Here is a 22,499-nt window from a genome sequence, read left to right on the forward strand (position 1 = left end):
ATTTACCTGTTACCTTTTATAAGTGACTCTATATCTCTGTAGCCCTGCAATATTCAATCTTTGATGTGTATCTCCCTCACCTGTCTGTTCTGCTACTAGCTTAGACATGGGAGAATTAAGGAAAAAATTCCTTGACTTCTTGATAGAAAGCAAGTCCCAGGTTGGGTCCAAGGTGAAAATGGGTTACGTACTGGGTTAGAAACATAGATGCTGACACAATTACTTGCATGAGAACTCTGTTGAATCATTTTATGCTAATAAATTCTGTGGAACATATCCCTCCTCTTTTAGTTTTTTCCTCCTTTTTCTCATTTCTATTTATAACCACCCCCTGCCAATTACCTACATTTCACTGCTAAACTGTTTAAATAACGTTGGCAATTTTAAGCTTCCTTATATTACCTTTGAGCTAAAAGAGCATTGCCTCCATTTTACAAGTAAATATGTTCTAGAACAAGTCCAGAGATTTTGTATTGATAATTGGCAACAAATGTGCTGATGCCTCAGTGGCAGTGTTTATAAGAAAATGTTAATTTTTATTGTAAAAGTCTCATTAGGAATTGTCTTTGGGGAATGTAATCATGTTTACAAATGTTTTTAAAAGGAGGCAAAAGAAGATTGCCACTAAAAAAAAAAATTATTGACAGCATCTCCATCCCTCTGTTTTTAAAGTACCTCACTTGGTATCTTTGTTTTTCATTTGTTAAACATAAGGCCATCCTTTAATGTCGTCTCCAACTATGCTTGAAACAGTGGACAGCGGGAAGTGCAGTTAAAGGAAAACAACGTTGCAGGACTTTGCCAATGACTAAATATTAGGAGAGTGACAAAGAGGCTTTCTAGAGGATGTCCATATTTCTTGATTTATGTACTTTGATAGTTAATGCATATAGAAATTACATAACTATCTTTTAGAAACGCATATTCATGAATATTTCTTCTATTTTAGACTAAAGGTGCCTAGTAGGCCAGTTTCCACATTGCTTTCCTTAATGTTTAGAACAGGACTATGCCTGAAACAGACATCCAATAAATACGAATTATTAATTATAATGACTGAGCTACTTTATTAGTATAGAATAATTTCAGGGGCTTCCCTCCTGGTATGTCTGATCCAAAGTCTTTTAATACTTGTTAATGTGTCAGAAAATCAGCATTAGGAACTCTCTGGAGCAAATCATAAGATAATTCGATACATGTTTTAAAACTCACCTTTGGCATTATGAAATAATCCCTCAAGTGAGGAAAAAGTCCATTTTTTAAATCTTAAAAATCAAAGCAAATGTCACTGGTTAAGAGTCCAGTTGCTCCATAACGTTTCACAATTTGTATCAACATCAGGAGAAAGGAGTTTAGCTTCGTTTGCAAATCAATTTCTCCAGGGTCAAAGTTCTGGCCACCACAAATGCCATCTTCCTAGATATAGGGACTCACATAAGTGCCAGTTGGTGTAACACTGTCCCTGACAGCTACCAGAGGATTCTCCTAGGTGGCAGGTGCGCTGCCCGTATTTTACGGTAACGAACGCAAGAGTTTCATGTCATACTATTCTCTGCCCTGAAAGCGTAAGAATTGGTTTTCTTACTGACAGCTTAACCCAGTCTCTTGCCCCCGCGAGGCCACTTGTTTGCTGATTTTTTCACAGGAAGAAGGGACCAGAGCACTTCGGCTGCAGCGTTCTCTTTACCTAAGAGGAGAGGGCTGACCAGGCGCCCACCTGTCACCGTTCGGATTCCGTTCATCCCGCAACAACCCAGGAGTCCGACCCGCTTCTCCCGGCTGGCGCCGGAAGACCTCGAGCACCCTCCGGCTGCACCGCCTGTGACTCGCTGCCTTTTCCAATTGCGCCCCGCGGAGCGCAGCCGCGAACCCCTCCGGCAGCATCGCGGCTCCCGGGAGCCTGGCGGAGGGCTGGGGGCGGGGCTGGGGGCGGGGCGAGCGCCGTGACGCGAGTCGGCACCCACCAATGAGAACGCCCCGCGGCGCCGGCCGAGCAGCTAGCCCATAAAAAAGAGCCCAGGGCTGTCCCTGTCAGTGTCACTGGCCGATCGCCTACCTTCCTTAGGTGACTCCGACCACAGCCCACCGCGGCAGCCGGCGAAGTTTCGTCGCAGCCTCTGAAGCGTCCCTGGGTTCCTCCCGAGCGGCAGCGGCGGGAAAATGGAGCAGGGCCCCGTGCGAGAGCCGGCGAAGTCGCGGGACCCCAGGTGCAGCAATGGGTGCATTGAGGGAGAGCCGCCGCGGCCAGGGCCGAGCCGACCCGCCGAGAAGCCGCCGCGGCCGGAGACCAAGAGAGCCCAGGCGATGGACGGCTGGAAGGGCGAGCGGCCTCGCAGCGAGGAGGATAACGAGCTGAACCTCCCTAACCTGGCGGCCGCCTACTCGTCCATCCTGCGCTCGCTGGGCGAGAACCCCCAGCGGCAGGGGCTGCTCAAGACGCCCTGGAGGGCGGCCACGGCCATGCAGTTCTTCACTAAGGGCTACCAGGAGACCATCTCAGGTCAGTGCGCCAGCCGATCGCGAGGGCGCGGGTGCGGGTTGCTCCCGCGTGCGGGACGCCGAGGAGGTGGTGGCGGAAAGCGCGGGCAGACTCCGGGAACTTTCCGGAGTTGCCTCACTCTTGGCAGAGGGAGCGGAGTGCCATCATCTTCCGAACCCCACCCTCGGCCGGGCCCCCTGCCAGCCAAGGCGAGAACCCTGCGTGGGACGCATTTCCGGCCCCCCCGGGAGGCAGCGGCCTCTCCACCTGGGGACCCGCTGCGGCCACCCTCTCAGGGTCCTTCCTGCTTGGTGCAGGCACTCAGCCCTTCCAGCCTCGGGTTGGCGAGACCGCGGTCACTGGGCTGCCCAGAGCAGGATGCTTGAAGCACGTGCTGGACCCACGATAAGGATTACCTGGGCACTTGTGGAAGTGACAGCTTTCTAGGTCATCCCTTTTCTTGCGGTTTCATTTGTGATAGGTCTGTGGTGAAGCCTTGGCCTCGCGTGCTGGGAGCGCTCGGGTGATCCTTCACCGCAGACTCCGGGACCTGCGCTCTCTCTGACTTATCAGGGCACTCTGCTCTCAGAAAGTTGTAATTCACTTCTGTCCACATCAAATTCACTCTAGCTCAGGACTTTTCCAGAATTTGGTACAGTTCTGGGCACGGGGTTCCCCAGAATTTGAGGCGTGAGGTTTCTTGAGTGAGTGTGCTGCTTAAAGCCTTCGCTGTCTTCTCTCTCCCACTCGAAAACCCCAAAAGTAATAAAGTGCCTCTCTGGGAGTCAGGGATGTTCGCTGGACTCTGGAACCTGGAGTCCAGTCCCTCCACCACCCGCTTTCCTCCCCTTCCCCTCCCCCCCACACACACTCCAAATTAACTGGATTGGCCCAGTGCTATCACCCAGGGTCTGCCTTTCACCCAGGACTCAGGGGACGCAGGGTGGGTGGGTGGAGAGGAGGAAAATGAGGACTTTGATGCCTCCTAGCTGGGTGAGTGGTGTTGGTCTTCAGTTTAAAACAAACATAACGAAACGAAACAACAAAAGAAAAGCTTCTGGCTTCTGCAGCTGAGACCAAGGATGTGCTCCAGGTACACCTTCTGTGCTTCGTAGTGACATTTATTTCTTTGGCCTAAGATGCCTTCTGCCTTAACAATTTGTCAAAGAATAACAGTGCTGCTTTTCAAGGTAATCTCCCTGCCTCTGTTATTTCCCTGGTCGAGTATCTGGCGACTCCTGAATAGGTCCTGGGAAGAACAAAGTTATTTTTGCCCAGTCTTCCACACCCCAACGGAAGGGTGGGAAATCAGTGTGAGAGGGATGGGCCCAAAAAGGAAATGATACTACACCCCAAAGCCAAGAATTGTGTCCATGTTCATTTTTTTAATGCCTTGATGATAAAAGTTTAGAGCTTCAAAAGCAGAATTTCAAAATGCGAAGACAGAAGAATAAACATTCATTTTGTAAATATTCAGTCATTTGGTGATGTTCCATGAGGTAATGAAGAAACATCTTCATAGATGAGGCTTGCTTATTCTGCCTCTTGTGGACACTGAAAGTGGTCTCCTTGCCATACTGGCCAGGCTTTGGGAATCTTGCCCTAACAGAATTCACAGGAGAGACAGATTTCTGACCCCCAAGACAGGTCACAGAATTCCCATAAGTGGCTCACAAGGTTTACCTAAGAAATGGTTAGCAGAAGTTTCTTATGAGCCACAGGACTAAGCACTCCAAAGAACACTTCATTCTACCTTAGAAAACTTCTCTAGTCAAATGTTACTTTATTATTTAAAAAGTCTGTGGACCTAGAGATACAAAGCAGATTAGAGGTTGCCAGGGCCTGGGGAGGAAGTTGGAATGGGTACTGCGTTTCCTTTTGGGGTAAAAATTTTTGGGGACTAAAGAGTGAAGATTGTTGCACGACATTGTGAATGTACTAAATACCATTGAGTTGTATACTTTAAAATGGTTAAAATGATGAATTTTATGTATATTTATCACAATAAAAAAGTCCACGGATCATTTAATAATTATTAACAGCCATTAATTGAATACTTTTTATGCTCTTAAGTGCTTTGTGTGGATGATCTTGGTTAATGGTTCATTTTGAGGTAATACTGTTCTTTTATCCCCATAACAAAGAACCGAGGCAGAGAGGTTGACAGCTTCCTGGTAGAGCTGTTTGAATCAAGCCACCCTGAAAACCACTTCCTTATGTTGCTACTTAGAAAGATGTACCAGATGTGATCAACAAATATGGGAAATGTTTAAATAAAAAAAATGATTACCGTAAAAGACACGTTGCCATTAATCCCCCTCAAAATGCTCCCTCTTGCTTCGAACACACTTATCCCATCATTCTTGCCACATTCTGAAGCAGTTCTAGAAGTCTTTTTTCGTCAGTGTCTTTAGTTGCTCTGTCATGGTTGCCTCGATGTCCTGAATCATTTTCACTTTGGGGAAGAGCCAGAAGTCTCACAGTACCAAATCTGGTAAATAAGGTTGATGAGGACATACCGTAATGTTTTTATTTGACAGAAATTGCCATACCAGAAGTGATGTGTGACACGGAGCCTTTCCACTGTGATCACAACATACAATGCTGATCCCGAGTGCCATCCTACGGGAAGGCAGGGATCTTCAATACAAGAAGTGGCACATCGAACCTTAGTAACAGTGTGTGACAAGTTTCACCTTGTTTGGTGCAGTCAGTCTGGTGAGCTAAGATTGAGAGAAGGTGTGTTTTAAAGTGTGCCGTAAATCATCGTCCATCATGACAACGCTCCGTGTCACACATCACTATATTGAGGGGGATTAATGGCAATGTGTCTTTTACTGTAATAAATTTTTTTTTAATGTAAATAGTCACCGTGTTGTTTGATCACACCTCATGTCAGTGTATCTTATCTAAGTCTTTTCAGACTGTGCATTGTGACCTAATAGTTGGGTCACCAGCATAAAAAAAAGGTGGAGTAGAATGGAGAAGATCAGTCTATCACATACAGTAAGGGTACATGTTTTGAGGAATGTCTGTGTAGGTTTTGTAGGTATGACTTTTTCTGGTGCGTACTGACCCCCGATGTAGAATGTGTTTCTTACTGTGGGTTGTGGTGGAAAGTTTGAAAGCCTCTATCTAGAGGATCACACTTAAGGAGTTACTATCCATTTCTTCGAGGTACATCGTTAAAGAGAAGAGAGGAGAGGAAAGGATGCCAAAGCTGGTGCTGAACTTAAAGGACTGAACCTGAGATGGTGGTGGTCCAGGCCTGGCACCAACCTGGGTGGGAGAGAGAAGGAAGGATACTTTAAATCTGTAGAAAATATAGAACAGTAATAGAGAAAACGATCCTGCACAATCTCTAATTTTTATTTCTTTGGAAGACAGCATATGTCAATGACTAGATTATTTTGAACAGAAACAAACTTCTTTGAATCTATCATTTTTCTATGATTGTAAACAAGATACTTTACATCTTTGTATATTAGTTCTTGGTTAATAGTATTGACATAAGTGTTGTAAAATATAAAAAAAAGTTGATATTTTACATTTTCCAAATTATTATTATTTTTTTTTCAGTTCTTCCTGAATAAATTGAAAACTAACTTCTGGTGTTTTGGGGAATTTGTCAGTTCCCCCTTCCCTGTAGCTTCTCTTCAAAAGTGCCTGGTGCATCTTTCTCTTACTTTCCACTGTGTGCTTTATCATGGATGTATACAACTTGCCTGGTTACTGTCCACCATTGGGCTGTAGCTTCAGGGCTGGGAGGGAGGGCTGGAAGAGACACTCACCTCTCCCAGGAACTGGCTATCCTTTGAATCTAGCATCGCAGGGTGGCCTTCAGATGAGATTTAGAGCTCATCTGAATCTATTGCTATCCCATTTCATTTTAACCAGCCTTTTACCTGCTGGTTTTAGTAGCCATTGGTGATTGCCTAGATCCAGGGTCTATTAGAAGCTGCAAAATAATGATGCTTGGTTCTTTAATTTCTTCTGAATTTATTAACTGGAGTTCTTCTCTAAAGAAGGTGTATGGGAACTCTAGGTTTTCTTTGTAATTATTGGTTTAGTTTAAAAGTATTTAAAATAAAGCTGAAAATATGTAAGGTTGTTAATGTCCTTAATACATTTCTTTAATTCTGCAGTTTAGATCTACCTAATTACATTTAGATCCACCTAATTCAATCTAGAAGCCATGAAAAAATAATTATAACTTTCACTATATAAAAACAAAGAATTTTCACATCTCAGATACCAACACAAATGAAGTCAAATGACAAGCGGAAGAAATACAAACACCTGATATTGTAGACAACAGGATGATCACACTAATATAAAAAGAGATGCTAGAAATTAATGTGAGAGAAAGGCCAAAAACACAGTTGAAAACTTGGCAAGACAGGTAAACACTTCACAGGAAAAAAAATACAAATGGCTCTGAGACACATGGAAAGATGCTTGCTTGACCTCACCCTCAAGAAATGCACACATACCACCCCAAGCTACATTTTTTCCTTGTTAGATTGACAAAAGTCCAGAAATTTGATACTGCATTATTTGATGTGATGCAGAAATTTGATACTGTTATTGAAGTTATAGGGAAACAAATACTATTTTTTAGAGTGTAACTATCCTTATGGAGGATAATAGGGCAACATCGATCAAATACAAATGTGTATTTCCTACTTGAAAATCCTGGATCTGGAAATTTATCTTATATAGATACTTGAATACAGGAAATGATATACGTTCAAGGTTAGTTACTGCAGCCTTGAAAGGAAGCAACCTAAATGTCTAGTCCCTTAGCGTGAATAATGACACAGAAGAGTTGTACATATTTTGTAGGAAAAAGATAAGGAGGTGGGGACAAAATTGTTTATATTGGCATGAAGAACTGGAGGATACATAAGTGGTTACATATTAATTAGGGATATGAACGGGGTAGATGGCAGACAAGAGTGGAAGCAAGACCTTCCACTGTATTGTCAGTTTTGTTTATTTTTGAAGTATATGCATGTATTTTCAAATAGATAAGTTAAACATATTGTGACAAAGTTGTCTTAAATCAAGGAGTAAAACAAACACAACTCTTCCTAATGGCTAGCCAGCAAGAAAAAAATCTGGCTACTGAAAACTTTTACCCTGAAATTAGAGAAAAATAGTAATATGTATATTTGCAAACTTGACCTTCATTGTGATCTTTATTGCATATAGAAAGAACCTGAGTTTGAATGTGACCATATCATTTATCTGTATAATTACCGGCATGTCTCTATACTTAATTGTCATCTTTCCCTTTTTGTCAAGGGTGGTAATACCTGTTTTACCTTGGCTCTTATAAGAAATAAGAAAGTATGTAAAAAGCACCTGGTGCTTAATATATTCTTTCCTTTGTGGCGAGGAAGAATTGTGGGATTGGATTAATTGGAAAGTGCTTTAAGAATGTGGGACACTGGAGCCCCGAGCCACCATGTAAAAAGTCCAGTTACTCTGAGGCTGCCGTACCATGTGAGGAAGTTCTGCCGCATGTGGGTATTCTGGCTGATAGCTCTAGCTGAGGTCCCAATAGCTAACTTGAATCAAGCACTAGACATGTGAGTAAAAACTCTTCTAGGTGATTCCAGCCTTCAGCTGACTAGTCATCCCCATTGAGGCCCCAGACATTGTTTGTACCATGTCTAAATTCCTGCCTACAGAATCCAAGGACATAATAAAATAGTTGTACACCTCTAAATTCTGGACTGTTATGCACTACAAGCAACTAGACAGATTTTGAGATAAGGGTAGTTAGAATTTGCATTTGTGCACAGGAAAAGAGTGACTTAAACAGGCCGAGAGATGGCATGATGGTTTAAGGCTAGAGATTTACATTTGTGGATTATCAGTATAAGGCTGACCGTTGAAGCTAGAAGAGTGCCTGAGCTCCTCCAGCGCATAAGAGGAGGAGATGAGTGGCCTAAACTTTAGGAGATGTCTGCATTGAGATAGTGAGAAAAGTGAAAGGAGCAGCAGCAGAGATAGCTCAGAAGGGTGGTATCAGAGGCAGGACATCCAAGAGTGTAACTGTTGGCAGAAAACGGTTTCAAAAGGAACAAGGCACAAAACAAAGAGGTCATGAGACATAGTATTGGCTTGAGCTAGAATGCCTGGCTTCACATCCTGTTAACAGCTGTGCCTCAATTGCTTCATCTGTAAAATGGGGCTATTAATAGTACTCACCCATCTTATAGAGTTAGTATGAGGATTAAATGAGTTCGTACACATAAAGTGCTAAGACAAATGCCCAGCATATATGAAGTGCTATAGAAATTTTGTATGTGTTAGCAATGGTACTGAGATTCGATTTGAAGGTGATGTTAGTAGTTTTAATAGTTCAATGTGGTCAGAAGTCAGATTGTAGGACTTTAGGTTTTTCTATAATTTCACAAATTATAGAAATCTAAATTTGACAAATTATAGAAAACTAAAAATTTTTGAGGTATTTTTTCCTGACTGTCAGGATCAAGTGAGTTTCTCTGTGTGTGTATCAAGGCAGCAACAGACTAGGTGCTGGTGAATGAAAGCCTTAGGTATCAAAGGGAAGAGCCTGGTCAGAGGAGGGCAGGTGTTTCTGGCAGGCAGAGAGACTTGAAACCACGAGTGACTATGGACAAGGTAACTTTTGAGCTGAAGTCAGAAGGAAATTCTTTTCTTTCTTTCCTTTTTTTTTTTTTTTTGTAGCAGAAATAGTCCATGTTAGTTTAGAGAAGATTATGGTCTAAGTGTTGTAGAAGAAAAAGAATACACTAATAGTCATAGTTGACTGTACCATAGAGTTAAAATTAAACAAAGCTTTCAAAGCAATTAGGTTTATTTTAAACTTTAAAGATCAGTATGGGAGGCATTAGGGCTGGCTCCTTCCTTTGATGTTTTAAAGTCCATCTGGCCATTCAGCCTTTCTAGGGAACTTGACTTGAACACACATTGCTAGTTTGTCTAGCCATTATAATCTGGTCCTTTGTTTTTATCTGAGATTCTCCTTTTTCATTGTTCCCTTGGTTACTCTTGCTCTAAATCCTGATACTCGTACTTCCAAGTTTCTTTCTGTCTTACCTTCTCTTGTTCTGACTCTTAGTCATTTCTTACCTGAAGTACAATAACTTCGCAACTGGCTGCCTTGCCTCCTAGCTTGTCCTGCTCCAACGCATTAGTGCCAATGCAATTTTACTAAAATCGAATAGGTCTCTTCCTTCTGAAAACTTGATTTTTATCTTGTCTTTCCTCACCATAGCTGTGAAATGTTGTGTTCGAGGTTCTTGCCAGCATTTTTTTCTAATCTTCCATCCCCATCTCCTCATGAGGGGCAGTTTGGTATTTTAGTTTGGCGCATACATAGTGTGTCTTGAAAAACCGCTCTGTCTCATTCCCATACTGGAGCTGGAGACCGAGACAGAAGCCGTACATGAGGCTTGTTCTGCTCTCTTCCTCTAATTTTTCTTGACTGTCTTTTTTGGTTTTGGTTGCTAACCTTGAGGGATCCCCTGAACCCACTTTATCAACAGCTATGGCCTATCTAGACTTCTGTGAACAAGCAACCAGGTTTAGGTAAGGAAGTTGGTTGTTGCTGAGTTCGGGGTTGAATATTGTTGAGGTTCGGTTGGTCCCAATGCTATTTCAGTGAAGCGCTTTGCTAAGAGTACATGGTTCTTGCCGTGAGGCATGACATGTTTTATGTACATGTATTAGTTTTAATTTGTTCTAAGTAGGAATCCAGGCCCAGTTCAACAGAGGCCACAGCCAGACACCCCACACGAGGCATTTCTCCCTCACATAGCTTAAATGCAATGCTACCTATTTTATAGTTTATGCACTTGTAATAAGATGTTCACAAGCGGTGATGAAGGCGCTGGGTGATGAAGGTGTTAGAGTTCAAATGAGAGGCTGTGAACTCAGGGAGGAGTTTGTAGAACTTCAGATTAAGGGTGAGCTGCCGTAGTTCACACCTCTCTAACTGACCACCCCTTGAAAATACAAGTGTTTCTGTTCGAGTACAGGCAACCCTGGAGGTGTGGCACTCTGATTACCTCTCAGAAACAATTTGCCTTTCAGCTTCAAGGAGTGGTTAGCTGACAGCCTCCAGCTGGTGTTGCCTTCAGGATTTGCCTCAAGGGAGGCCATGCTTATCCCTGCTGTTTTTCCCTTTCATGATAATATCCGTCTGTTTCTATTCCCCCCTCCACCACAATACCCGGAGCATTTTGAGGGTGGAGTCCTTTACAAGTGCAGCAGTTTACAAGAGGCTGACACAAGTCTTTCAGCTTCATACTTAGTGTGTTAGAAATTTTGTTCAGTGATAAAATCCTAGGTCCATTTGGTGTTTCTTAAACGATTTTAGTGTGTCAACAAGGACTCATTCTGGTATAATGGGAAGAACTGGTATGGACCAGTCACAGCATCCCCACTAACTGGTAAAACCCTAGACAAGTCACTTCAAGACTTTTATGGCTCTGGCCTGCAGTGGGAGGGAGTGGAACTAGGAGTCAGAGTCTTACACTGAGGTCTCTACACTATGGGCATGTCAGGATTGTCTCATCGTCCATGCTGTTGACTTTTAGCAGCTGACCAGTGAGGTCCTAGCAAGGAAAGAACTCAGACTTCTTTTCTTGACAGAGGCACTGCTTTCCTTTGAAACGTTCAAGCCGGCTCAGATAGTTTCCATGGTAACAGGTCTCTTGTTTTCCTTATGACGCAGATTTTTGAAAAGGTTCTTCATCTGTATGTCCTTTAGGGTCTGTGGTCTTCTAACCTCTAGCCCCTTAGGTGAGACAAAGGCTTTATTTAAAGACTTTCCCCTCAGGAGTATTGTAGACTTCGACTAGGATAAGCAGTTGCTAGTCATCCTAGCACTTGAGGTTTTGATACGGCTTCACATCATCGAGAAGAGGAGCTGTTGGATTAGTTGGTAGAAGAGTAATACCAAGAAAACTAACATTGTTAGGATCATGACATTTTATTTCACTTTTACTTTTTATTTAAAATTTCAAATACAAAAATTGACAAAATTATATAATGGACAGCTATATGCTTACTACATAGATTCAAAATTAACATTTTTCCATTTTGGCATGGTTTATTCTTTTACTGAGAGCAAATCAGAGATGTGTATTTAGAGGTGAAATGTCACCCTAGAAAGTTTTTTCTTCCTCGATACTTATGCTATGCTTAGTAAAATGATTAATTCTTTTATATTTAATACCTAATCTATATTCAAACATCCCCAGTTGTCCCAAATATCTTTTACTCATGATTTGTTCAAACCAGGACCCACTCAAGATCCATGCATTTGCATTTGATTGCTAGGTTTTAATCTAGAAGAGTTTCTGCTACCTTTTGCTCCCACCATCCCCTGCACCCTATATGACACTGATTTAGCAGAGATTGTCGGTTGTCCTTTAAGATAATTCACCTTTGGGAGTTGTCTGATTTTCTTCTTGTTTCCATTTAACTTGTTTCTCTGTCCCTCATATTCCTGGAAATTGGAAGTCAGGTCTAAAGACTTGATTAAATTCAGGGGAAACATTTGTAGCAGAAATGCTGTTTTCTTCATGCAGTATCACAACCAGGAGACACAAAATGTTTGGTCTTGAAAATTTAAAGACTCTGGTTGGTTTGAAAAGTGATTCTTTACTGGTCTCCTAGGATAAACTTCTATAGAGAAGTTCCTTTTTTTTTTAAAGGCCTTTTTTTTTATTATTATTAGTTTGAAGGTTCAATGGGATTCTTTTTCCCCCTGAAACTGTTTCGGTTTGATTTCCAAAAGTAAAGGTCAAAGTAGCATTAAATTACTGATGTTTCCCTTGTATAAACCAAGGGAATAGTTGATAAAATAGTATTTTTGCGAACGATGTCCACCAGCTCTGGGCTCTGGCACTCGTTGGCTATCAGGCCACTCTTTCTATCTTCTCTCCTGGGTAGCAGTTAGCTTGACCATCTCCTCAATTAACCTCCATGTTTATAACTAATTTTACTTTTCTTTTAAAAAAAATCAGACTTACTTTCTTTGTTTCCTTTGCCGTCATTTACTTTAGGTCGGTCTTGTCCCCTCATGGTTGACTGTGACCTGCAGCAACTCCTGATTTGGGTTTCTTCCCTCTGGCCTCTCCGAGCCCTTTAGTCCATTCTTCTTGTAGGTCATGTTCAGACTTCTGGTGGCTGGTGATCAGGGTTCTCATCTGGAAGTCAAAGGACGGGTCAAAATCCAGCTCTCACACTCAGCAGGCACTTAATGTTTCCAAATAGAGCATCACTTTCCTCATCTGTAAAATGGGGATGAAAACTGTTTTGACTAATGCAGAGTGTGGCGGGGCTTGAGGTCATGAACTAAAGGTAACATTTAATTTGAAAAGTGCTCTAAAATAGAAGAGAAAATGTTTTCTGCCCAATACATAGACCCACTCAGGCAGTCCACTTACCCTTTTGTTGTTTCCTTCAATATTTCATCTCACTTCAGTATTTCATCTCATATAGTATCTCTCTTCCTTATCCGCTCTAGAAATCCCTCTTCTCCTTTCCTCCTAGCCATCCTTAAGGCCTGAGTCAAATCTTTATCTTCAGTATAGCCATATTATTTCTCTCAGCCCATACTTTTTATGTAAACGATTGCTTTTGTAGTTTAGTTTCTAGTCATTCTCCAAATATTTTTAAGCATAGGCCTCTCATTTCCTCAGATGTTAAGTTTCTTGAGGTCACAGTTTGATATATTTGTGTCCAGCTCAGAAACTAGTATAGGACCGCCCGTGCAAACTTGATCAACTGATTTCTAGTGAGCTGGCCATAGAACCCAACCGGTTTCTTAAGTGGCTGATATTTTTCTAGGGATATGGGGACAACTTTCTTATGCAAGGTCCTCCTTCCTTTTCTTTTCCCAGGACCAGGTGGGTCCTTTCTGCTACCTGCTCTAGATAAAGTTGGCTCCAGTTTCTTTCCCTTGTCTCCCCCTCTTGTCACCTACCCCACCAGTCTCTGTTCTAAGCCTCCCTTTACAGCTGGTGTGCAGACCTCACAGTGTTCCACAGCAATTGTCACCTGACTTGGTGACTGCAGTGAGGATTTATGGTGAGGAATTATATTACCCAATGTCTGGCCTTCCTAAACAGCAAATTAGGGCCAGTAGTCCATTGTCAATCCTCATCCTCTCCCACCCCTAGAGAATCTATGCTCCCAGCCTGACTGGTCATCAGCATCACTTGGGTTTTTTAAGCCATAGTCCTCAGCTCACCCCCATACCTAGTGAACCAGACTTGCTCAGGGTGACTTGGGAAGCTGTATTTGCCAAAGTGCCGTGGGATTGGCTATATCTGGGAGTCACTATTCGGAAAGATGATCCCTTCTCCCTTATCATTTGTCACTAATGATGGTGGCTTGCAAACCCTGTTGGTACTTATTCATTGGATAGGATTACAGATGGTTCCATAACATCAGTCTATATGAAATCTCATGGCATAAGTGAAGTTAGGATGATAAGGGCTGAGCCCATTAAAGGCTTTTGAAGCAAATGGATAGTTTATCAGATTGGTGTGTTCTTTCTTTAGAACAGACCTTGTTACCACCATCTGTTTTGTAAATTCCGTTTTCAGTTTAACAGCTGGATTGTGAAAGCTATACAAAATTATCCAATTAAAAAACTAAATTTGACAAGTGTGCATCTTTTTTCTTTCTTTCTTTCTTTTTCTTTTTTTTTGATGACTCCTTGAACACAGTCTGTTTCTTTCCTTAGATAGCCTTCTAAAATTCTAATTTTGGTTTACCACAAATTTTCAGAGTAGTAAACTGAGACCAGAATGAGAGTTCTTTGGCTTGGATAACTTTGAGTGTTAATAATGTGTGTGATTGGCAGCCTTCGGTTTTATCCATCAATACATTTGAATAGTTTAAAACAGGTGCTTCCCCCTCCTTCAGTATGGAAAGCTAGTAGACACTATGCATATCTCAAACACTGACCGGGGGCTGGGTGGGTAACTCTGTCCTAATTCATCACTGAGTTCAACATCCCCAGAGCTGTGCAAGCCAGGAACCTGGGAGCCTGTTAAATTCCTTCTCTAAAACCATCCTCTTACCTTGAGGACCCTGTAGCCCAGGTCATAGTCTTCACAAAGCTTGAATGAGACCTCAGGTCTTGCGACTCTCTTAATTCATTCTTTCTATTTTACCATTCTACTTCTTGAACCATTGTGCATCTGGTTCCCTAAGAGCCAGTTAATTAATTGTGTCTGGGTAGAGAGATTGTGTTTCCATTTTTTCATTTCAGTATTTCAGTATCTTACCAATAAACTACAATGAACGTTACTGCTGTAATCAAGAAAAAAGTCTTACTTAATAAATATAACTTCGTATACAAAATTGCCCCTCACCAATAGACATCACGTTTATGAGAGGATGGGAATAGCTCACCAGTACTATATTTGCTAAATGAAGCATGCATATCATTGCTAACGTGTAAGTTTAAGGTGCATGATGTGTTGATCTGGTACACTTACATATCGCAAAATGATTACCACCATAGCATTAGCTAACACTTCTGTCACCTCACATAATTACCATTTATTTTTTGTGATGAAAACACTTAAGATCTACTCTCTTAGCACCTTTCAAGTACGTGATACAGTATTGTTAACTATAATAAAAAAGCTGTGCATTAAATCCCTGGAATTTATTCATCTTCTCTCTGGAAGTTTGTATTCTTTGACTAACATCTCCCCATGTGTCCCCCCCTACCCCCCCAGCCCCTTGTAACTAACCGCTCTCCTCTGTTTGTACGAGTTTGGTTTTTTTTAGATTCCACATATGTGATACCATATAGTACTTGTCTTTCTCTGTCTGGCTCATTTCACTTCGCGTAATGCCCTCAAGGTTCATCCATGTTGTGTTAGCTGTATTTTAATTGTTTAAAAGCAACATGGGAAATTACCTGCTAAGGATGACAGGAGTGAAAATTTCCAAAATAACCAAACTTTTACCTTCTTTGCGATGCATTGGATCTTTCCTGCTCACACGCTTGGAGTTTAGGAAATAAGTTCACGGATGGTATCAAAGCTGTGCGGCAGCTCTGCCTACGCCAGCAGATGGTGTGAACGGTTGTCTAAACGCATCTGAGTTTCTGCCGTTATGTCAGTCGGTGGAATGTTTGGGTTCGTGCTTATTTTGGCGAAGTTTTACAAATGTTAGCTCTGTCTTGTGCAGAAAGCTGTGAGTCTTGGAAGTGCTAACAAGGTGAACCCTCATGATGGAAATGAAAGCAGAGATAATGATTTTCTTCCCTCTTTTAATTTGTTTTAACACTGTTGTTGCTCCTAACTCGTAGGACACGTTTTTCAAACAGAAAGCAGAAAGCAAAAGGTTTGAACACTACCCTTAGGGCAGAAGGCTTTGTCTAATTGCAGATTGTGATTTAGGGAGGTTTCTGAAGGAGTTGGCAGGGTTGCATGAAGTAGGCTGTGTCTTTCCTGTGTCATGCTCCTCCGAAGCCCCAGGCCTTTCTCTGCAAAGGTAACCCCAGTTTCTTGCTTTTTTTTTTCCAGGAAGAAAACAGAACACCAGCATGTGTATGACCACCTCAAATTAAAAAAAAAAAAAAAAAAAAAAATTCTTTTTCATTAATGAAATGTCTCAAATATACAAGAAAAAGTATAAAGAACTAGTTTAATCAACAGTCATCCAGTTTCAACAAATCTTAGTATTTTGCTTTAAAAAAATACAAATAAATCTTCATAGTTATCTCTTTCTGATCGTTACCTTCCATCTACTGAGTTAACCACTATTCTGAATTTGATCTGTAACCCTCATGCCTTTTGTAATATTTTCATTTATTTGTATGTCCACAAACAACACATAATACCATTTCTACTTCATCTAAATGGAACATACTTTATATATCTGTTACTGCTTCTGATACTTGCTCTTTTAATTGGACATTGTTTCAGGAAATTATAAATGCAGCTCAGATTCACTCTCTTTCACTGCATGGCCATATTTTATTATTTGACTCTACCCAAACTGTCTAATAATTTTTTCTGATACACATTTAAAGTCTTAATATTTGCTGTTACCAATACTGTTGTAATAAGAATTGTTATGTTCCTGTTTCCACGAGTTTCTTTGGCGTCCCTTCTTTAAATCTATTTTAAGGAAGTAAATCACAGGATACAGACTGACATATTAATTGGATAAAATGGAAGATCTATATTTAACTCTGGCTCTGTGCATGGCATACAGGACACTGTGTGGAAACTCCCAAGCCTTAAGCTACAACGCTTACTTCCCAGGTCGGGAGAAATTAGCACACATAACAGTAATACCAGGAGGTGGAATGAAATAAGTGCTGTGTGCTGGTAGAAGCAGCTTTGGTTGGGCAGGTTTGGGCCAGTGATTCAGACCTTTCTCCACTGAATCAGGGTGGGCTTATCTTTAGCAGCACCTTGAATTGCTTTAATTTCAGCCAAGAGCAAAGAGGCTTGATGCCTGCTTAGCTCTTGCTTTCTGTGTCTTCTCTTAATTCTAAAATGAATGGGCAGACTCCATTCCTACCCCTTAGGATGGATGTCTGCCTTCTTCCATTATATATAGATATTTTTAAATTAGTTTCAGGTGTACAAAACAATGTAATAGACATTTACACCGCTCACAGTGATAACCTCCCTCCCCCAGTCTACTAGCCCTCTGACATCGTATACAGCTGTTACAGTTCCACTGACTCTATTCCCTATGCTGTACTGTGACCATATATGTATTAAATTATAGTTGACATTCATTGTTAGTCAGCTTCAGCCTCAGGTGTACAGCGCAGTGGTCAGGCATCTACACTACACTCCATCGTCTTTTAACACTGTCCTCCCGGAAGATGCATCAGGTGTGAAATTCTGGCTGCCTCGGAGATCTCCAATTTTTGGTGCTGATCACGAAACATCCTAGATCAGGGGTGTCAAAACTACGGCCCGCGGGCCAACTGTGGCCCACAATCCATTGTTAATTGGCCCGCAGCAAATTCCAAAAATATATTTAGTTTACTTAAATAAACCAGGTGAGGCAATATGTACTTCACCTTGAGTGAGTGGCCCGGCTGTTTGTGTATTTTACTGCATATGGCGCTTGGTGAAAAACATTGAAAAAAGTTTGGACACCCCTGCCCTAGATAGTGCTAATTCCTGTTATTACTCATTCAAAAGAAACTCCATTACATAAAAATTTCCTTTTGTGGGGATATCTCCCAGGAGTTTCCTTTTCCTTTGCCCCCACCCCTACCATTTACCCCAGCAGAAACCTGTTTTTTAATATATATTTTGTTTGAGTAGAAGCCTTTTGAAGGTGTTGATTCTATGTTGTAGCCCCAAACACGAAAGATGTCAAAACAGAGACTCTCAAAGTGGTTCTCAGACCAGGAGCATTAGCGTCTTCTAGGAACTTGTAAGAAATGCAAATTCTCAGGCCCACCCAGGCCTGAATCAGAAGCTCTGAGGGTGGGGTATAGTGATTTGTGTTTTAACAAGCCCATTTGGGGAGTCTGAGACCCCCTGCTTTAAAGCGTACTTAAATAAGGGCTGGGGTTCATATAGTGGGCCTGCCTTACTGTACTTTTAGGCAGGCACTAAATACTTGAGAGACGGCTGCCCAGCAGGGTTACTTATTGTCATGAATGACAGGAGAAAAGTATGCTTTTATGCTTTTTTGTATGTAGTGTTGTTGTAGACAAAACTTTAACTTTTGGAGGCTGCTTTGGTTTTCTTTATTGGTTATGACCAACAGTAGGAAATAGAATGCCATAAATCCTTGTTTCCAGGGTTACCTTCTTGCTACTGATAACAGGCAGGAAATTAAAACAATCTGTGATAGTGTTTTGTTCTTATTAGCCACAGATGGTGGCTTTCAGATATGTTGGAGCAAAACATAAATAAATATAGCAGGGAAACTTTGTTATTGAAGAAAAATGATTTGGCTAGGTCAAGTTTATAGGCTGGGTTCATTTTAATGAAGTGGGTTATAAGCAACACGTTACTGTTCCATTACCACACAAAGTATTAAGTATGACGGTCGCTAGTTTTGTTCTTTTTGGTTTAATTTTGAGTGTGTAAAACATTTACATGATTTCAAAGTCAAAGCTGCATAACAAATTATATTCAAAGGTGTCTCACTTCTATCCCTATCTTTTCTCCCCTGTTCTCTTTATGGGTAATCATTTTTATTAGCTTTTTGATTTATTCTTTCAGTGTTTCTTTTTGAAGATAACCACATGTATATACCGTGTTTCCCCGAAAATAAGACCTAACTGGAAAATAAGCCCTAGAATGATTTTTCAGGATGAAATACACTGAACATAAGCCCTAATGCATCTTTTGGAGCAAAAATTAATGTAAGACCCAGTTTTATTTTCAGGGAAACACAGTACGCATACGTTCACATCTCCCCCTTTCTTTACACCAAAGGTTGTATATTATACTACAGGTTTTTAAATTTTTATTTTTAAAAGTTAGCTCTGTTAAGGTATAACTTAAATTCAATAAAATTCACCAACTTTATGTGTGCAATTTGAGTTTTGACAAATACATACGGTTGTATAGCCACCAGTGCAATGAACTTATAGACTGTTTTCATCACCCAAAAAAGTTTCTTTTGTAGCCAATCCTCTCTCACCCACCTTTCTGGTCCCTGGTAAACCATCTGTCTGCTTGCTATCACTGTATTTACCTTTCCTGGGATCTCATACGTAGTTATTTTGTGTGTGACTTCTTTCACTTAGTATAATTCTTTGGAGGATTCAGCCATCTTAGTACATGTATTAGTAGTTATTCCATTTTATTGCTAGGTAGTGATCCATTGTTTATACGTCCTAGTTGATGGACATTGTCCTATTGCTTTCTTTCTTTTTTTACTTTTTTATTTTGATATAATTTTAGACTCACAGAATAATTACAAAGATAGTACAGAGAGTTTCTATATACTCTTTCCCAGCTTCCTCTGTTATCAATACTTAAAAAACTAATATTGGTACAATACTGTTACCTAAACTACAGACTTTAGTTTTTTCAGTGGATTTAGTTGTCATGTTTCTATAGTCTTCTCTAATCTGTGATAGCTCCTCAGTCTTTCCATGTTTTTTTTAAAGAGTACTTACCGTGTTTCCCGAAAAATAAGACCTAGCTGGACAATCAGCTCTAATGCGTCTTTTGGAGCAAAAATTAATATAAGACCCGGTATTATATTATATTATATTACACTATATTATATTATACTCGGTCTTATATAAGACCCAGTCTTATTGTAAAATATTGTATTATAGTAATAGTATAGTAAATATATTATAGTAAGATAAGACTGGGTCTTGTATTAATTTTTGCTCCAAAAGACGCATTAGGGCTGATTGTCCGGCTAAGTCTTATTTTGGGGGAACCACAGTACTTAGATGTTGTGTAGGATGTCGCTCAGTCTGTCTGGTGATTAGGCTGCAGTTACAGATTTTGGGGAAGAACACCACAGAGGTGATGTGCCCTTCTCATATTCTATCAGGAGCTGCACAGCATCAAATACGTCTTATTACTGGTGGAGTTAACTTTGATCACTTGAGTAAGGGAATGTCTGCCAGGTTTGCCCATTGTAAAATTACTATTTTTTCCTTATCTGTAGTCTGTCTCTTAGAAGCACATTATTACCTTTGAAATTCTGATGTAGATTAGTGTGCATGGGACACATAATTTAGCAACTCCCTCAATCATAATTATAATAACAACTGCCACTTATTTCACCTGCGTAATTCTAAACATAAGTGGATTATCTCATTTAATCCTCAGGATACCCCTGTGAGGTAGGTACTTTTTTCATTCCCATTATATAGGTGAGAAGACTGAGACACAAAGTGCCTTGCCCAAGGTCCAACAGCTAGTTAGTGATGGAACCGAGTGCTAATTTAGCCTAACTCAAGGGCCAGCTTTTAATATAGGCCATATGATCATTGTCAGAGCTTAGAATGGATGTTCTTATTCTTTGCCAGAGAAAACAAATGACTGCTTCCTACATTTCACCGTTTTCTTTTGCTCTTTCTTTAAGAAATATTTTTTGTTTAATTTTTCTTTCAGGAGATTCCTTGCGTGGCTAAGATTTTAGTAAGCTATTCATTGCAATAATGTTATATTAAAATCTTGGAGAAATGTAGGATACTCTGGAGAGCGCTAAGGATCTATTTTTGGACTTCTTTCAGAAATATGACTGAAGGTTAGAGCAGAGAATTCAGAATAGAAGACTGCTTTTGGAGAAGGAGTGTTTACTTAAAGAAGGGCACTGAGCCTTCTCCTTGCTGTATTTTCTCAGCCTCTCCTAACCGGGGTGTCATGTTTGTGTGTGTATCTAAATCCCATATGTTCACTTTTTTGTTGACTACACTAATGACTTTTCTACTACACAGTCAAACGTGTCTCAGAATAGCCTGACTCAGGGGATGATAACTGTAGTTAAATTATGACTCAATATCTGGGAGCCTCTATTCTAGTAGCAGTGGAGCCACTGAAGGTCAGGCTGTGTGGGTGGGCATTTGCACATCTTCCCTGTGACTGACTCACTCCGCAGCCTGCCTTTCTGAGGGGAATAGCTGTAGGTGGGTGCCAAGCTCTACTCATCTCCTCCCTTCTCTGTCTCATCAGACTTTGTAGATTGGGTATCCCAATTCCTTGAAATACTACAGCGAGGTGCTTTGATTCTATCTAGTTGGCCAAGCTATTCAGATATCAGTGCAGTTTTTTTAAAAATAAGGCTTTTTCATTTCTAAATGTCGTATGCCTGTCCACACATGCTGGAGTCCACTGGTTAAACAAGACACTGCTTATCACCCAAAGCCAACCTGGGCAGGCATACACATAAAAACTGTGGCATTTATTTCCTTAGGAAGGGAGGAAGGCAACTGTTTAGAATAAGGGTGACACTTGCATACAATAACTAGAAACTTTATAAGAGTAGAAAATTATTTGGAGATTCATGACAGAGGTGAAGTTTACATGTGTCTGGATCTAGCCTCAGGAGTCAGAGGGCTAAGAATTTTTTTTTTTCCTGAGATATGGTTTTCTACACATCCATCATACTGGAAGTGTTAAGTACAAGAAAAAGTAAGGAAGAAAGTGAAAGCATTCCATTTTTATCAACAGAAATAGCCACTCTTTTGTTTTGCATACTCTCTCTTCCTCTCCATTTCCCTCTCATGCTGCAAATACATTCGTAATCCTGCCTTTTTATTTTTTTTTTATGTAATACTATAGCATAGGGATTTTCCCCCCATCATTTAAAGGAAAAGACTGCTAATTTGGTGGGAGAAAAATAGCTAGTTTTAATTTGCATTCCTTAATATTTTAATCAGAATTAACATTCTTTCTGTCATTTTATATTTACCCATAGAGATTGTTAGTTTTTCTACTCTGTATCTTTCTGTAAAATTGGAAATGTTACTAAAGCAAGCCTCTGATTTCAGATGTCCTAAATGATGCGATATTTGACGAAGATCATGATGAGATGGTCATTGTGAAGGACATAGATATGTTTTCCATGTGTGAACATCATCTAGTTCCATTTATTGGAAAGGTAAGGTTTTTCTCTGTTGCTTCCTACCAATTTAAAAAGCACAATGAAAAATTTTAAATTAGGATAATTATATTCAAAATTGTTACCTAATTTTTAATATTCCTGATATTTAGAATTATATATAAACATTTCTGTCAACCTGACTAATCTAATAGCTTGAAGTTAACAAAAACAAAGTAGCAGAAGGCGCTCAGGGCAAGCATTTCATTGAAAATATGATGTGAATAGGTTAAAGTAATGAGATTAAGGTTTTCTCTTTTTCTCTACCGTGTTTCCCCGAAAATAAGACCTAGCTGGGCAATCAGTTCTAATGCATCTTTTGGAGCAAAAATTAATATAAGACCCGGAATTATATTATGTTATGTTATATTATATTATATGTTATGTTATGTTGTGTTATGTTATATTATACCCAGTCTTATATTATATA

At 40.4% G+C, this 22,499-nt stretch overlaps 1 protein-coding gene across 2 annotated transcripts in view; it reads left to right on the forward strand.

Annotated features, from left to right (window-relative positions):
- Positions 1 to 1,999: 1,999 nt before the first annotated feature.
- Positions 2,000 to 22,499, forward strand: part of GCH1 (GTP cyclohydrolase 1) — a 36,898-nt gene continuing 16,398 nt past the window's right edge. The window contains exons 1-2 of one of the 2 annotated variants that reach the window (XM_033108284.1): positions 2,000 to 2,500; positions 21,960 to 22,069. In XM_033108284.1, coding sequence (XP_032964175.1) covers positions 2,161 to 2,500; positions 21,960 to 22,069 — 450 coding nt within the window. In that variant the 5' untranslated portion in view covers positions 2,000 to 2,160. The remainder of the gene's footprint in view (positions 2,501 to 21,959; positions 22,070 to 22,499) is intronic. The other variant, XM_033108285.1, reaches the window with a different exon arrangement.

This window comes from Rhinolophus ferrumequinum, chromosome 6, assembly GCF_004115265.2.
Source record: "Rhinolophus ferrumequinum isolate MPI-CBG mRhiFer1 chromosome 6, mRhiFer1_v1.p, whole genome shotgun sequence".
Lineage (NCBI taxonomy): Eukaryota > Metazoa > Chordata > Mammalia > Chiroptera > Rhinolophidae > Rhinolophus > Rhinolophus ferrumequinum.